Raw genomic sequence first — 17893 nt, forward strand, 5'->3', positions numbered from 1 at the left:
AAATCAGTGTGACTAATCCTTTTTTATTATTCCAAGGGCCATGCTGTAGGACTTGTGAAGAATTTAGCCCTGATGGCCTATATTTCAGTTGGATCTCAACCTTCTCCAATTCTGGAATTTTTAGAAGAATGGAGTATGGAAAATTTAGAAGAAATTTCTCCTGCAGCTATTGCTGAGTGTGTACCAACACAATTAAAAAAAAAAGCTATTATTAATTTTTGGTTATAGCTTAATGTAGAGTTACTAAGTGCAAAACTCTTGGTTTTGTATTTTAGTGCAACCAAAATTTTTGTTAATGGCTGCTGGGTTGGAATACATAAAGATCCTGAACAGCTTATGAATACTCTGAGGAAATTACGACGTCAGATGGATATCATTGTGTCTGAAGTAAGAGTCTTCACTTAATTAAGAGGGCATGATCTGTGGGATTTCTAAACAAGGCATAAGATGATAGAAAATTCGTATTGGCATCTTTCTTTAACTGGTTTCCCTTGAATTGTAAAATATGTTGTCAAAAGTGTAGGTGATATTTTGAGCTAAATTCAATTAGTATAAGGTATTGTTTGCTCTAATGCTTTAGATATATGCTTCTAAAAAATTGACATATAATTTATTAAGTTATATTTTATAACTTATATTTTAAAGTAAAAGGAAATTTTTTGAGGATTTTTTTGTAAGGCTGACAACAATGCTTTTATTTTATTTTTTTAGAGGGGAAGGGAGGGAGAAACAGAGGGAGAGAGACATCAATGTGAAAAACATTGATTTGGTTGCCTCTTGCAAGTACCCCAATGGGGGACTTAACTGCAACCCAGACATGAGCCCTGACCGGAAATGGAACCTGTGATCTTTCACTTTGTGGATGATGCCCAGCTGACTGAGCCACACCAGTGCTTTTAAAAAGGGACTAATCATCTCTGATCCTTCTGAATCCAGAGATACATTCATAAAGTGCGATACACTTCTGAGTGATTCTCATATTTAGGTGGATATTGAAATGCTTTGGGATAAGGATGGGTTTTTAAGAAATTATTAAAATATAGTATGAGCTTTATTACTTTCCAAAATAGGGCTTTGCTTTTAGTGTACTGTATTAAGGCTTTTGATTCTTCCAGATCTACCTTTGGGGTCTATCTAGGTGAAAGTGAGTTGGGAAGGAAACTGTAATACACTTAAGCTAATAGCTGGCCTCCTTTCTACCTGGCAAAGCAGAGAATAGAGTTTGGTTGCTCCAGGCCTTCCTCTAGCAGGCAAACACCCCAGGTTTTGAGCCAGTGTTTTCACAGCTTGCAGGCAGGAAGAACATACTTCATTTGAAGGCAGGCAGGGCTAAGAGAAAGCCCAAGAACCAAAATTGGCTGTATTTTTTATGAATAAGAACTTTGTTAATGCCATGTTTTTCTGCTAAGAGCTTTCCTCAGCTTTTCTGTGTTCTCTGAGGTAAAACTAAATTATTCATGCTGTTTTAGGACTTTTTACCTTTTCATGGTCCATTCCCTCAACCTGAAGTATTTCTGCCCTCTTTGGCCTAGTGCCTCCTCAAAAACAGGCAGTAGGGAGAGGGGTGTGCTTATTACTTTTTTCAGGTAAATCTCACTTACTCCGCAAAATGCATATTAACACTTACCTTCTTCAGGATGCCTTACCTGACCTCCCAGTTTTATTTAGATCTGAGGTTGACAAGCATTTTCTATAAAGGGCCAAATATTATTTCAGGCTTTGTTTACCATATAGTGTCTGTTGTTTATTCAGCCCTAGTGTTGTAGTGAAAAGCAGCCATAGACAATATGTGAACCAGTAAAACTTTATATATAAAAACAGGTAAGGGCAGATTTGACCTGTAGACTGTTCATTGACCCTCATATTTAGATTACTATTATAGATAGCATATTTACTTAAATACGTATGGCAGGATGCTTATACCATATAGTAACTATTGATTTATTTGCCTGACTCACTCACTGCACTGTTAACTTCTCAGAGATAGGGAACATGTCTTACTATGACTGGATTTTCACTCTGAACGTGGTGCCTGACATATAGTAGACTTTGAATGTTTGTTGAACATTATAAATGTACCTGTGTCCTTGGACCGGGCAGTTTAATCTCCTATTGGAGAGTGATGTTGGGAGCCTTTAAGTGGGAGAATTGTATATGTTTTTCAGAAGTAGTCTGTGCTTTTTCTTTTTCTTCATATTTCCTGATAACCAGAAGTTTTCATTTTCCCCATATCCAGCTTGAGTCATCTATTGGGCTTGTTAGGCTTTCTTGTCAATAGTCCTTTGTAAATGTACTGAAGAACACCTGTTTCCTGTGAAACATAGATGCTCTTTGGCCTTTAAGAGGACACAGCTCAATTTATGTCCTTCTGTTAATAGAGCTATGGTCTACTAGGAATTCTCTAAGGATTCAAGGCAAAGCATTTGAAAGCAATGTCTTTCCTGCGACTTGAGAATGCCCCTCATGTTTTTGCTCACAGACACTGTTCTGTTTCTCCTCATATTGTTTTGTAAGGATAGGAAGTGAGTGAAGAACTTGGAACACGTGCTTTTTTTGGCTTTGATGCTTTAGTTTTGGAGAACTTGGTGTTTCTGATAAAGCTTTTATGCCTTAACTATTTTTTTAAAAAATCTTATTTATTTAGTTTTAGAGAGAGGGTAAGAGAGGAAGAAAAAAAAGGGAAAGAAACATCGATGTGAGAGAAAACCATTGATTGGTGCCTCTAGGACATGCCACAACCTGGACCGAACACAACCGGCCGGGGCTGATTTACTCTTGTTTTTAAACTGAGTAATTCAGATCTTTTCCTTTGGTAAATAGACTCAGTCTTCTCTTTAATAAAAAGTATCCAGATGTGTTTTCACTTTTTAAAAGTACTTTTGTAGAGAAATAGCAATATATTTTTTTCATCTTGCAGCTCATTGGCAATTCATTTCATAGCTGACTTCTCAGATTATATATTAGATCTAGATGATTAACTTGAAATTATTATTTTTTTGACTTTTTAAAATATATAGGTACTTCAAATTCTGCAGTGCTTCTAATAATTATTATGTTCATTGCAAACTTTTTATATTTTTGATATTTTCTAGGAATGTATTTTTTAGCACTATCTGGTAGAAATATAATGTGAGCCACATACTCAATTAAAATATTTCTAGTTGCTATATTAAAAAGTAAAAAACAAAATAATTTTAATAATTAACTGGATGCATCTAAAATATTAAAATTTCAATAGATAATCAAAATAAATATTAGTGAAAAACTTTTTTTTTTGGTGATACTGTCTTTGAAATCCAGTGTGTAGTTTGTACTTAACAGCATATCTCAGTTCTCATTGGCCACATTTTAGGTCTTCAGTAGTGACGTGACTAATAATTGCTATATTGGGCAGCTAGACTGTAAGCCATTTATCTTACTAGGTGAGTGGGAGAAGGCAGGCTTATTAAGGGGAAAGTATTATTAAGGCAAAATGATACAGGACTGGTTATTGAAAGTCTAGCAGGAAGTGTATGTGATTATCAAAGAGGCAAAATAAGAAATGCCATTTATTAGTGTTAGTGATACCAAAAATAGTTTTTCAATTTGCTTTATCTTGCATGACATTATTACTAGATGTTGCTGCTCAGCTCTGTAATTACCAAGATTAATATTAATCCTTTATAAAATTTTAAATTATACCTAGGTTTTTAGTATATTAAACAATGATAAACTAAGATTTGTCCATTTTGTTTGATAATTGGGTGCTGCTCCAGAAATTCATTCGGAGTTTTATTGTCTTTTTAGCTAAACCTTAATGATACAGAGAAAATAAAAGTCCATGAGATTGGGTTTTTTTTTTATATCTAGGTCTCTATGATCAGAGATATTCGAGAGAGGGAGATTCGGATCTACACAGATGCAGGCCGTATTTGTAGACCGCTTCTGATTGTGGAAAAACAAAAGCTGCTGTTAAAGAAGAGACATATTGATCAATTGAAAGAAAGAGAATATAACAACTACAGGTAAGTACATGCAGTGAGAAAGAATTGAGATGTAATTCACATACCATAAAGTTAGTGATTTTAAAATATACAGTTCAGTGGTTTTTAATATATTCACAAGAGTGTGCAACCATCATCATTATCTAATGCCAGAACCCCAAAAAGAAACTGTGCACTCATTAACACTCACATTTGTTTTTCTTAATTTTTGTTATCAAGTAAGGGACTTAATGGGTTTTCTTTGTGACATGTTAAAGTCTAATAATAATAAGTAACAAATACTATAAGTAACATATATAATATGAACAATATATAAATAAATTTAATAAAAAGACGGGCCTGCTTTAAAATTTATTTTTAGTAATAGATGAGTGTATATATTTTTATTGTTAAAAAAAAAATCAAACTATATGTAATAAAAACCCCCAATTCATATCCTTCTCTTCAGAAGTAAATACTGTTAACTGTTGGGTATATATTCCTCCAGAGCTTAATTTATGTTTTATATTCTTACCCCTTACCCCCACAAATATATTCCTTTCTTTAGAACAAAACAAAACTAAAAATAATAATGCCCAGTAACTTGCTTTTTTTTCACTGTTAACAATAATATGGATATTTTGGAACTCTTTCTGTATCAGTAAATATAGGTATACTCTTTATTAGATAGAGTGCCTAGTTAAAAGAGTTTAGAAAATAAGGAAATCAAGAGAATTCTTTTTTAGTTGGCAGGATCTTGTAGCCAGTGGGGTAGTGGAATATATTGATACTCTTGAAGAAGAAACAGTGATGCTTGCAATGACTCCAGATGATTTGCAGGAGAAAGAAGTGGCTTATTGTTCCACGTATACACACTGTGAAATTCACCCGTCAATGATTCTTGGTGTCTGTGCATCTATTATTCCATTTCCTGATCATAATCAGGTTGGTAGCCATTTTTAACTTCTCATTTGTGGGGAATTGTACGAAGTAGAACAGAAGTTAGAGATTAGTCTGTTGTTTTTAAAGAAAAGCCTTTTAATGAAAAGGCTGTTAAACTCTTATAGAATCAGAATTTAATGCTTATTCTGGAGTTTCACTTGTTAAGAACAATAATTAATTATTCCAAAGGGGTATCACTTTTCTTTCAGAAACCCCCCCCAGAAACTTTACCAATCATATTCTGATTACTGTAGTAACCTCTAGAGTGTATTCCTTTAGAAATAATTAAATTTTTATTGATTCTGCTTTTTTATCTCTGTCCCTAGTCCCCTAGAAACACGTACCAGTCTGCTATGGGTAAGCAGGCTATGGGAGTTTATATCACCAACTTTCATGTGCGTATGGATACACTGGCTCATGTCCTTTATTATCCTCAAAAACCACTTGTGACCACGCGGTCTATGGAATATCTACGGTTTAGAGAGCTGCCAGCGGGTATGTTCAATTTTGTTCTACATTTTTTAAGATCCTGTCATGCTTAAGGCACTTTTCTGGGTGCTTGGGAAGGTTAATAAAATGCATATACAGTCTCCGTTCCCATGGAATTTATAATGTGGGAAACATGAACACACATGAAAAGGTAGGTATGTTGAAAGTGTTATGATGGAGGTACATGATTGATTCCTGTTGAAAGTCTAGTGCCAATTCCATGGGGGAGGTAGCATTTTAGACTCAAGTTGATGAAAGGGTATTTGAATATGAGAGAAGGTTTTATCAGGGCCTAGATCCAGGAACACACAGCCTATGGGAACAGTCAGGAGTCATGTCAGTTTAATGACTGGAGTGTAATGCTTGTCTCAGAGTGTGGAGGGGAGCAGGTTGAATTTCATTTTGAGAACAAAGACCCATTCAGCCTTTTTGAGTAAGAAAGTAATAGAATTAGAAATTTATTTTAGGGATATCATTGGCAGTTGTCTGAGGAGTAGATTGGAGTCAGATACAGTATTAGCACGGAGATAATTTAGAGGTTTTTCTAGTGGTTTTTGTGAGCAATAGTGGGAGCTGAAAAAATTGAAAAAGAGTAAGGGGGGAGATAACCTGTTAGAATACACTTGATAGGACTTGATGACTGATGGGATGTGGAACGCTGAAGAGAGGGAAGAAAGGAATTGGAAATATTTATGGTGTTCCTGGCTTGGGTGATCAAGGGGAGAGAGGTACTATTAATAAGATTGGGGGCACATTGGAAGAAGGAAGAGGTTTTGGAGGTAAGATAAATTCTGTTTTTGACATGTTGATTTTGAGTTGCTGTCGGAATGTCTAAGAAATGATCTTCTGATGGTGAGTTGCAAATGTGGTTTGAAAGAAGGTCGAATGTAGAGCTGTGAAGTTTTTGATATATTAATGGTAACTATAGATGACTGTAAAATTGCTGAGGTTAAATTCAGAGTCAGAATGCATCCAGAGAAGGACAGAACTTTAGGCACTAGGAAAAGAAATCAGGAGAGGATTTGAGACATAGCTGATAAGGAGAATCAGCAGTTTGCGGGAGGAGATTCTCAAGGACACTGGACAACAGGCAAAATGGTGCAGAGTAGTCTAAAGGGTATGAAAGTATTGAATATAAAAGGAGACAACATGTTCTTTGGTACAATTGTCGTCTTGTACTATTAACAGAATTTTGGCTTTTACTGTGGGTAACGTTATTTATTTAGTAAAGTGTGCCTTGTAAGTAGTGGCTTTACATTATTAACTATAATAAGGGATCTAACATTTTGATAGCAGATTCTCACAGGTTAGAATGATTTATTTTTAAAGTCCTCCACAAAGGGTTACTCTTGTCTAGAAAAACAAAATCTGTTAGGTTTTCCACAGTACACTCATATCTTTGGGCTATGTTTACAGAGCTATGTTTTCTTCAACATAAAGATGGTAGTTTCTATATAGCTAGAGAAGAAAAGAAATATAACTGAAGGATTGGATTTGAAATAATGTTCCTTTGGTACTGATAGGAAGTGGTGAGAGACTACATGCCTTTCAGTTCTGTTTTTGTTTTGTGCCTTAATCATGTTATCTGTTTTAAAAACTACTTTGAGATTATTTCGAACTTAAAAGTTTTAAGACTAGTACAGGTAACTCCTGTGTACGCTTCATCCAGATATCCTAGTTTATATTTTACCACATTTGCCTCATTTTATCCCTTTCTCTCTCTCTCTGAACCATTTGAGAATAAGTTGCAGACATGAAGCCATATCACTCTTTAATTCTTCAGTGTGTGTTCCTTAAAAACAAGGAAAACTCCATCCTACAATCATCAAAATCAAAAGGTCAACATTGATACCTATCTAGTCAGTAGTCCCCAATTCAAATTTTGCCAGTTATCCTCAGAATGTCCTGTTGGGTCTAGGGTCTAATTTAGGACTGCGCATTGCATTTAGTTGCATGTCTCTTTGAGTCTTCTTAATCTGGAACAGTTTCTTAGTCTTTTCTCTCATAACCTTGACATTTTTGGAGACTTCAGGCAAGTTACTAGGTATGCTCTATGCTATTAGAATGTCATCTGGGTTCTCTCAGTTGAAAGAACTAGGAAAAAATTTATATGTATATACCCATACACAGCCTCGTCTCTATTTTTATATCTCTGTATATTAAAGAATCATGAGTTCACACCATAGTGTTTATTTTAGAGCTGCATTCTCTGACAGTGAGAAGCCTGGCTCCCATTGTCCTCAATATATTTTCTTCTTTGCTCAATCTATTGATGGAACCAATCTCCTGACCATCCTGGTTGAATTATTGGTCCTGGCCACTGTATAACACATCAGCCACATTGGCTAAATTCTGAGTGCTGACCGAGGGCAACGGATAATCAGCTTATCTTAAGGAATGTCTTTTTGGATAGTATCATTCGTATTTATAGAGTACTGTTGCCTTGATTGGCATTTTTCTGGGAGCAAAGGTCCTTGTGACGAAAGTTCACCATGACTTAGAGTGGGTCTAGGCTTTGAGCCTCCTCAGTGCTGAGCTGAGGCTTGAAGTGGGTGAGGACAAAGTGGCAGGAAGGCTTTGAACCTGGCTGACATGATTTCACATGTATATTGTCCTAGAGCGGACAGATATTTTTAACAAAGTTAGTAATATTTACTGAGCATTTAGTTGCCCTGAAACACTGTCCAGGGTGCTTTACATGTCATTTCTAAGCCTCATAAAAGCTTTGGGATGTTTCTTCACCTGCAAAATGGGAGTGATAATAGTACCTTTCGTGATGAGTAAATGGTTAAATCCACTTAGAAGTCAGGGCTTAGTGCCTAGCAGTAAGGGAGGAATAAATGTTAGTTGATTAGTAATAGTGGTGGTTATATCATTTCTGTTTTATACATGTAGAGACAGGATCAGAAGGGTTATTGCCTAAAGTTACCTAACTTAAATATATAAATCCAGAATTTAAACTCTTGTGTATGTTTTCCCTTTTTGAGTAGATGTAGGCCTTCACCTCCCCTCCCCCCATCTCCCTTTCTTGTGTTCTTTCCTCTTCACTACATTGCTTCCTGATTTTGGACTTTTAAGCTAAGGAAATAGATTGGAAACAAGAAGTTTCCTGTTTTCAGCTAAATTCACCTGATCTGTCATACCTGCCAAATTACCTTGGGTAAAGGTTGCAGGGTGGAGGAGGTTGCCTCCTGGGCTGTAGTGGATGTAGCATGTGTGGGTGATCAGGGGTTGTCGCACGAGAGGCTGAAAAGCCTCACAAGGGCCAAGACAATTGAACCCACAGGCTGCAAACCTGGAGAAGAGGGGGCCCCAGCCGTGCTCCATGGAAAGGGGAGGACATGCTGCGGAGGTCTTCCCCTTCCGTGTCTCTCAGATGTCACACAGGTCCTAGGATCACATCACGTCTCCCGAGACCCTGAGATTTCTGCAGATTCTCGATTCTTTTCAGGTCCCTCCACCCTCCAAATCCTGTATCATGCTGCTTGACTGTGAAACTTAAAATTCTCCTAGCTCTTCCAAAGAATACACACAAAAGGATGATGACCAGTGTGGATGTTACTGAAGAGTTCTTAGAGGGAATCATTTAGATTTCTAGAGGAGTTTTTATTGCACACCTGAAGAGTGACTATCTGATTTTTCTGATCTCTTCTTGACTGCCTGCTTCTGGGGGCTTTATCGTGGCCCTTCCCAGGAAGTTCTCTGCTTCCCTGACACTGCCCTGCCCTTGGAGAACTTCACATTCTCCTTCCTCCCTAAGCGGAGCATTCTAGCTTTTTCTGCTCCCAGTGTAAATACTGTAACCCATCAAGGTGTTCAGGAAAACAAATGCCTTGTTCATGGTTCTTCATCCTTAGAGAGCAGTCATGTTTATAGTTAGCACAAGCATGTAGTGTTATCTGTTAAAGGGGCTTGCTATCTCATATTCTTGCAGGATTAGGTTGGTTTGGTGAGTAGTTGGTGGGTGAGTAGTTGGTGACTGGAGAGAGGTTTGCCTATCTCTTGAGTTTAGCCCCTAAGGTTCAGCTGTGGTTCTGATGTGTATATGCAGACCCAGTGATGTCAGATATGATATTTTTCAAGAAAAGTTTGAAACCTAAGCTTTTGTGTGAACTTTCTTTTTAAAATGTTAGGAATGAATTCAGGTTAAAAACAAACTCTGGAATCAGCTGCCTTGGGCCAGCATGTTTAAAACAGCTGGTGGAAGCTTTTTGTGGTCCAGCAGCCAGAGCTTTGAAGGAGCAAATGTAGTTGTCAGGGAGGAGGGCCTGCCCTTTGCATACATCTCTTTCTCCAAACCTCCTTCTACTTTGGGGTGGGAATTAGTGGGAATTAGAGACTTGGAGGAGTGTGTCCGAGTGTCCCAGACCCAGACCAGCAGCGCGGCCGCCCCCTACCTACACTCGCTTGTTAAAACTGTTATATTCCTGCTGGATTCACAAAGGAGTAAATGAACAGTGTGTCTTTTTATGAAGGGTGGGCTGTTTTTTGAAAATTGAATTTTGCTTTAAAGAAGCAAATAGAGAAGATTTATTCAGAATTCAGATAACCAAGACATTCAGTTATCCAGATTTTGGTTCCTTTATGTACTGTAGTCATAGATTTTATTCCACATTTGAAATAATTAAATCAAGATATTTTATTAACTATAATTTTAGAGTGTAATATATTTTAATATTTGGAAAAATCTGATGATTCACAAATATGTGAATTATGTTCACTGAAACTGCACTCACATTCAATAATCATTTCTTACATTGTAATCTAGTATGTTTTCAGCTGTTTTTCCTTCTTGAATACTTGGTATTTTTTTTTTACAGTCTCATCAAAAGTAGTTTTGATGGGGAGGTCTGGAGCAACTAAGTAATATTGTGGTGGCGAGGATACAATATCATCTTTTTGGTGGCATAGAGAGGATCTAGGAACAGAGCAGGGCTGGGAAGAGGCAGTACCAGGTTCAGACCTAAAATCAGAAATCACCCTATTGCTTTTTAACTTTGGGATCATGGATAAGTCAGTTAATTATGTCTTTCTGATAATGAGAATAACAATGATACATGCTTGTTTATGACACACTATGAGAATCATGAAACTTGGTTTGGGGAGGTACTTTATAAATCTGAGGTAACTTGTATATATAATCACTAATTATATGAAAGGATACTTTGGGAATGACTGCTTTTAGGATTTGCTTGTATTAAACGTTAAGCCATCTGAGTAGTTGCCTCCCAGATTGCTATTCCAGGAGGAGTAGGCTTTGACAGTTGCCATGGTGAAAACATCTGTGGCAAATTGAGTGAAATGAAATTGATGTAAAAGAAAGGGGCAATTTTTCTTTGTTTCCCAGATGACGCTTTAATATACACTCTTCAATACACCGCAGGTATCAACTCAATTGTGGCCATTGCATCATACACTGGATACAATCAAGAGGATTCTGTTATCATGAATCGTTCTGCTGTAGATCGAGGCTTTTTCAGGTCAGCTATTTATAAAAGTGGTTGAACACAGATATGGTGGAAATATTAATATGTTAATCAAAAAAATTCTCTACAAATAGGTTTGACTTACGTGTGTTCAAACTTTTTGGTGGTTTTGAAGGTCAGACTCGGAGAAATTCTGATCCGACAACAGAGAAATTTTAAAAGATTAAAAAGATATTTAATCTTTTGCCTCCATTCATGAAGCGTGTGGCTCTCTGGCAGGCACATGCTATTGTATGGATGCCTGTGTAGAGTTCTGTGTGGTGAAATCAGTGCCTCGCTCCCGAAAGCAGAAGGCCTGGTTGATGGTCAGGAACCACTGCAGACACTGTTTCCTGTATCTCAGGATTTTCAGATGCTAATATTTTGAGCCCCACCCCCTTTTTTTGTAAGCAGATATGTGTTTGCATTTAGATAATATAGAAACATCTAAGAAATAAAAATAACTCTCTGATCTTAGGACCCACAGATAACTGTTAAAGTTATAATGTGCTTTAATTCTTCTTTTCTATTATGCTATTTATTAACAAACAATTTCAAATCTTTGGCTTATGGTGACTGGTTGAAAAATTGGGAATTTAGAAGAGGATGGATTTTTGTGTGTGTGTGTAGTTTCAGAGGCTAGCACCAGGACCAGAGGGTGGACATTACACATACAGCTTAGTGTATCACAAACTTCTCACTTGAACTATTGGAACAGACCCTGGGTGACCATCTCTGAGGGTAATAATGGAAGGATTCTTATTTTGGGGAGGAGGTTGGACTCAGTGATGTTAGGTCTTTCCTGTTCTCACATACAGTTCCAGTTGTGTTAAGGTTATGGGTCAAATGTTACATGTGTGGCCCATGTAATTTCATGTAGGATTTGATTTTGACCCTTAACACAGTTAACTCTTACCCTAAATTCATGATTTAAATTATTTCTCAAATATCAAGTCAATAAAAATCATTGGTATATTCTAACCTTTTACCAGAGGAAAAGAGAAATTACCTTCAGAACCATGTGTATTTTAGGTCTGTTTTCTATCGATCATACAAAGAACAGGAGTCTAAAAAAGGATTTGATCAAGAAGAAGTTTTTGAGAAGCCTACACGTGAAACATGTCAGGGTAAGTGATAATAGCATTTAGATTATGGAATTCATTACTAACTTACCATGGTTTTCCTAATGAATGTTTCTAGGTTTTGTTCCAATGCCCACCCCCCTTTTTTGCCATGTGAGAGATAATGTGTTATGTCATTCTTGGAGCTCATATTTTAAAAAAAATATGTGTTTACCGAAAGTGTTTGTACCTAGGAATACGCTTGGTACAAGTTCCTCTCTCCTGGTAGATTCTGCTTTGAGGAGGGTATTTGCAAATCAGAGAGGTATGATTTCACAGGAGGCGCCTCGGCTTCATTTTCACTTGTGCGGTGTATATCCTGTCCCTCAGTTCATGCATTTGCCTGGGACGCCCTTCCTTCTTCACATTGTGGTGTGGCCATATTTGTCTAGTCACAGTATTTGTATACATGTAGCAAATAAAGGAGAGGATACCTAACATTTTTTATATCTTTCAAAAACTCAAACTTATTTTCTAGTTACTATTATTTTATTAGACACTTAGAAAATATGTGTACAGTAGTATAGATGGAATGTCCCAGGGAAACAGGGTATCTCTGTCTCAATTTTGACTTCTAATAGTATGGCATGAGGTAAAATGTGTTTTGTTCCCTAGGCATCTTCCTATTTCTTTGTTTCCTGGGCTGGCTCTATGTAGTGGTGAATTTCTGTCTAGTAGACTTAAGATTACATAAGATGAAGTTCAGAATTTCTGTAGGCGGATGTGTGTAGAGGGCATAGATATTTTCTCATGTAAGACAGAGATCAGAAGGTGGCAACACACTTATCCAGAGTCACACAGCACGTGGGGAATCTGATTTTCCAGTGCTCAGTCCAGTGCTTTTTACAGAGTTCAGAGTAATTTGTAATATTTGGAGTAAGGACATTATATAATTGCTACACGTATGGTCATGTTGTGTTAAGAGATTCCTGTGAACTTCTCTGACTTGGAATTGATTTATGTATTTGGTTTTTCATCTTTATGGGGGGACTCTGTGATATCTTAAATACTTTTCTATGTGATAGCATCATTTCAGGGAATTCCACATCTCTTTCCTCGTAGGTATGAGGCATGCCATTTATGACAAGCTGGATGATGATGGCTTGATAGCTCCTGGGGTTCGTGTATCAGGAGATGATGTTATTATAGGCAAAACAGTCACCTTGCCTGAAAATGAAGATGAATTGGAGAGCACTAATAGACGCTATACCAAGAGAGACTGTAGCACTTTTCTCAGAACTAGTGAGACAGGCATTGTGGATCAGGTTATGGTCACTCTCAACCAGGAAGGATATAAATTTTGTAAAATAAGGGTGAGTATAGCTTTGTCATATCATTATTTATAGAAAATAAACGGAATTGACTTATCTAACTTATTTTTTATATGAATTCAGGTACGCTCTGTTAGAATTCCACAGATTGGAGACAAATTTGCCAGTCGACATGGTCAAAAGGGTACTTGTGGTATTCAATATAGACAAGAGGTAAGTTGGGTTTTTTTTTTTTTTTTCAGTCTCCAACACTCCTAACCCAGTTTTGTTGAACATTATATTAGATCAAAAGTTGCTTTAACTTAAAAGAGTCCCAAGGTGGTAAAGGCTTGACTTTTAATTTTAGTGTTGAATAAGTGTATGAACATACTATATAGAACAGAATTAAGGACATAGAAAAATTCAGATAAGTGGGGATCATTTCTAGTTCTATAGCTGAGAGACTTAAGTTTCTTTTAAAAAATTTCTTCATAGGATATGCCCTTTACCTGTGAAGGTATCACCCCTGATATCATCATAAATCCCCATGCCATCCCCTCTCGTATGACTATTGGTCACTTGATTGAATGTCTTCAAGGGAAGGTAAGCGATTTTCTTTAACAATATGGGTTCCAAACTGATGTTCCTTCCAAAATGATAGGTGATTTCTCCCATGTTAGAGCCAAGGTACTTTGGAAAAAGCTAGTATGATAACTTACTTTCTTGCCTCTAAATTGGTTATGATTATACCCTTTTTTTTCCCCCCCAAAATTTTCAGTTATGGCTAAGTCACAACTTTTATAAAACTTACCGCATCCAACCTGTACATATCCAGTGGTGGGCAAAAGTAGATTTACAGTTGTTCATATGGGAAATAATTACAATCAGTAAATAATAATACAAGAATAAACTCTGTTTTGTGTACTCACAGCTGTGAACCTGCTGTTGCCCACCTCTGTATATGTATATGTATGGTTATCCTTTTGACTGGTTCTTTTCTATAGATAAAGAGTTAATTCTTTGGTGGTTAATTCATTGTCATCTTAATTTTATAGCTGTGTTACTGGTTGTGTGTGCATTTTTCCAGTGGAGGTTTTCTATTTTTAAGTGTTTCCTTAAGGTAGAAGGGCTGCAGCCCCACAGTTAGATGACTTTGTTTTAGGGAATTAAAATGTTATTTTTCTTGAGCCATAAGAAGTGTTTGGGAGTCCCTTTTTTTGTAAGTGTTCCCATGGATAGCTTCCTATTTAAAGGGTTATAATTTTTTATTTTTTAGGTAAATTAGTTATAAATACTGTATTAATAATTAGTTATAAATACTGTTTATAATTGAACTTTACAATATTATACCTTTTCATAACAGATATTTTTAAGTTCAAAATCTTTTCTAGAAAGGATTTTTTAATTGAATATATTTTTGATACAGATTTCTAAGGGGAGATAGAAGGAAGCATCATTTTAAAGACTACTTTTTTTTAAAAGGTTTCAGCTAACAAGGGTGAAATTGGTGATGCCACTCCATTTAATGATGCTGTGAACGTGCAGAAAATTTCTAACCTTTTATCTGATTACGGCTACCATCTCAGAGGAAATGAGGTATGCTTGCTCTTACGTTTACCAGTGTTGCTTACATTTGTTATGTGTATTCTTTTTTGTATGTGTGTAGTTTCATTCTTAAAAAATTAAGTCTTTCATTGAAGTATAACATATGTTTCAAATATGTACATAAAGTACCAATATAGAGCTTGGTGAATTTTCACAGAACGCACCTCTGTGCCTGGCTCCAGATCCTGAAAATGAAATCACAAGAACTCTTTTCGGCCTAGGTGCCCTCTCTTGTGTCCCCCTTTAGGAACTCCCTTCCCCCACTCCAAGGCAACCACTTTTTTGACTTTTAACAGTATAGATTAGTTTTGTCTGTTTTGATTTTTTATAGAAATAGAATCATATATGCACATATATTATTTAAACTTTACTATTTTTAAGTCTGCGCTTCAAAATCTGTTTCAGGTCCTGTACAACGGATTCACTGGTAGAAAAATCACATCACAAATTTTCATTGGCCCCACTTATTACCAGCGTTTGAAGCATATGGTGGACGACAAGATTCATTCTCGCGCTAGGGGACCTATTCAGATTCTTAATAGACAACCCATGGAGGGTAGATCCCGGTAAGAGAGCGGCACCATTGTTATTGTTATTATTAATTAGCTTTTTTTCTTTTATGAAAAATGTCAAACACATACAGAAATAGAGATGATGGTGTAATGAAACCCCCACGGCCTTGCCATCCACTTCAGTGATTATCAGCTCATGGCGTTACCACCAACAGCTGATTATTTTTAAGTGTAGTCCAGACATACAATTTCTTCGGTAAATATTTCATCAAATATTTATAGAAGAGTGGTTCTCAAATATCTTGATTCCAGGACCCCAAAGAGCTTTTGTTTATGAATGGTATGTATATTTAAGTATTTGAGGATAGTTGACCTCATGTAGATAGATATGTGATTGGAAAAGGGAAAAATATTTTAATAACCTTTTCAGGTGATTATGGATATATTTCTTTAGATGTTGCACCAAAGTGACAAGTTTTAGTTTCTTAAAGGTTAATTGTAATGTAGAGTCTGAAACCATATTGTTAATTTTTATATTTATTATATTAAAATGTATTGACCTGTTTTGCACTTCGAATGTATCTTTTACACAAGCATGATCTTGTAGCATCATAATTGGTCATTTGGAAAATACTGGTTCACTGAGTTACAGATTTTTAAATGTTGACATAGTTCATTATACTGGAAAAATTCACATTTGTGAATATCACCACTGAGGTCATCAGAAAAGTCTTCAAGTGTTGGAAAGTATCAAGCCCATAGAGTTGGATAGAGGTTTCTTCAATCCTAATTTTTGATTGAAAACTCACATTTTTAATAATTTTCAACAAATACTTAACATACTTAAAATTAGGTAGTTTCCTTGAAGTAAAAGGCTTACATTGTTCCTTTTCAGAAAAAATTCTGCCAAATATCTAAGGCTGAATTAACATAATTGTTGTTAACATTGGTGAATTAACATGATTGGAGTCAGCAATTTTTTTCAAGTAGAAAAGATATTCCATGGTCAAAGTGACTAGATCAAGTGCTTTTTCTTTAAGACCATCCTATTCAGTATTCAACATAAGTACTTTTATGAGAACTTCCCATTTTGTCATAGGATATTAAAAAGATGTATATTCAAGGGTCAGGTTTTAATAAAACTAATCATTTTTACTGCTTCATTACTGACATTCTTAAGTAAAACTGGCTTTTATCCTTCCTTCACTCATAGTAGAATATATGACTGCTACTAAAGTTTGGTTCCACTGCCTCGATTTGCATTCAGATGCCAGCATTTTTTATTCAGTTACTTTTGCAACCATCAGTGCAAATGTCAGCAGAGTGAAAGAAGCACATGTGTTGTTAGTATTACTATAAAAAATAGTGTTCACCTTCATGGGGTCCATAGAGAACCTTTTCTTTAAAAGATTAGAACATTTAAAAACAGCAAAAAACTAACCATGGTAGCTCCTCAATATTACTAAATATGCAGTATTCAAATTTCCCTATTCATTGCATAATTTTTAAAAAGGTTTATTAGTTTTAATCAGGATACAGATAAGGTTCATGCTTTGCAGTTGATACTTCCCTTAAGTTTTTTGAATCTATGGGCTGCTCTCCAACTTGTTTTTCCTTGCAATTTATTTGTCGAAGAAACTGAGTTGTTGATCTTGGAGGGTCTCTCCCAGTCTGGATTTTGCTGTCTAGATTGCATTCCTTTGCAGTCTGGATCTTCGCATTCCTGGGCTGTGTGTTCCTGTTTTTCTTGTGGTTTGCTAGTTAGATCCAGAGGCTTGATGAGATGATGGGATTGTGTTCAGGGATGCTTCATAGGTGATTGTATACTTCCAGGATCTGGTTGTCTGTTCTTGATTTTAGCAGCTATTAATTAATGATCATTACCTAAAGCACTTAATTAGATAGGGATTGCAAACTGATGAGATTCTAATTTTATTATTCCTTTTTCATTTATCAGCTAGAATACTTTCATAGAAGAGAAACGTGGTTTCATCAACTGGTTACCTGATGACATAGTTCATACAGTCAATGCAGATATATGCTTGATTGTTTGCCTTTATTTATTAGTTCGTGAATTGGTTGTCTGGCATCCTTCATAGTTGACCATTGGTTTATTTTTTTTGGTAATAACATTAGAAACTCAGCTGATTTTATGTTTTTGTATATTAAGAATGTTAAGAAAGCCCTCACCATTCACCTGTCTGGCTATCTGAACAGTATGTTTTATTTCACTTCCATTCTGGGGAAATTTGTTACTATTCACATGTTCTTCCCACCACTTTTGCCAGCATGCATTTATTATCGCAGGATTGATTGCCTGGGAGACTCATTCATGGAGAAGCTACTTTATTTAGATCAAATTTGGTTACTCATTTTTGAGTATAGAGTTGAATTCTAGTAAGTTAAATTAGCTTGAGACTCTACTCTGTATTTCATTGTATTTTATGAGGAAAATTATATGCTGTACTTGAGGGTCTAATGTGTTTACTCTATTTGGGGACCTTCTAATGTACATCATATAGTTAGTAGACCTCTCCCCTCCCCACC

The 17893-nt window shown here is 36.0% G+C and overlaps 1 protein-coding gene across 1 annotated transcript in view; it reads left to right on the forward strand.

Annotated features, from left to right (window-relative positions):
* POLR2B (RNA polymerase II subunit B) overlaps nucleotides 1-17893 on the forward strand; it is a 38359-nt gene that overhangs the window by 19510 nt on the left and 956 nt on the right. Inside the window, exons 12-23 of the mRNA XM_054566784.1 lie at nucleotides 37-176; nucleotides 276-387; nucleotides 3850-4004; nucleotides 4709-4907; nucleotides 5231-5399; nucleotides 10777-10873; nucleotides 11891-11985; nucleotides 13042-13292; nucleotides 13374-13463; nucleotides 13725-13832; nucleotides 14712-14825; nucleotides 15240-15400. Of these exons, the coding sequence (XP_054422759.1) occupies nucleotides 37-176; nucleotides 276-387; nucleotides 3850-4004; nucleotides 4709-4907; nucleotides 5231-5399; nucleotides 10777-10873; nucleotides 11891-11985; nucleotides 13042-13292; nucleotides 13374-13463; nucleotides 13725-13832; nucleotides 14712-14825; nucleotides 15240-15400 (1691 nt within the window). The remainder of the gene's footprint in view (nucleotides 1-36; nucleotides 177-275; nucleotides 388-3849; nucleotides 4005-4708; nucleotides 4908-5230; nucleotides 5400-10776; nucleotides 10874-11890; nucleotides 11986-13041; nucleotides 13293-13373; nucleotides 13464-13724; nucleotides 13833-14711; nucleotides 14826-15239; nucleotides 15401-17893) is intronic.

This window comes from Pteronotus mesoamericanus, unplaced genomic scaffold (assembly GCF_021234165.1).
Source record: "Pteronotus mesoamericanus isolate MK-2021 breed Mesoamerican mustached bat unplaced genomic scaffold, CSHL_Meso_final contig_180, whole genome shotgun sequence".
Taxonomy (NCBI): Eukaryota; Metazoa; Chordata; class Mammalia; order Chiroptera; family Mormoopidae; genus Pteronotus; species Pteronotus mesoamericanus.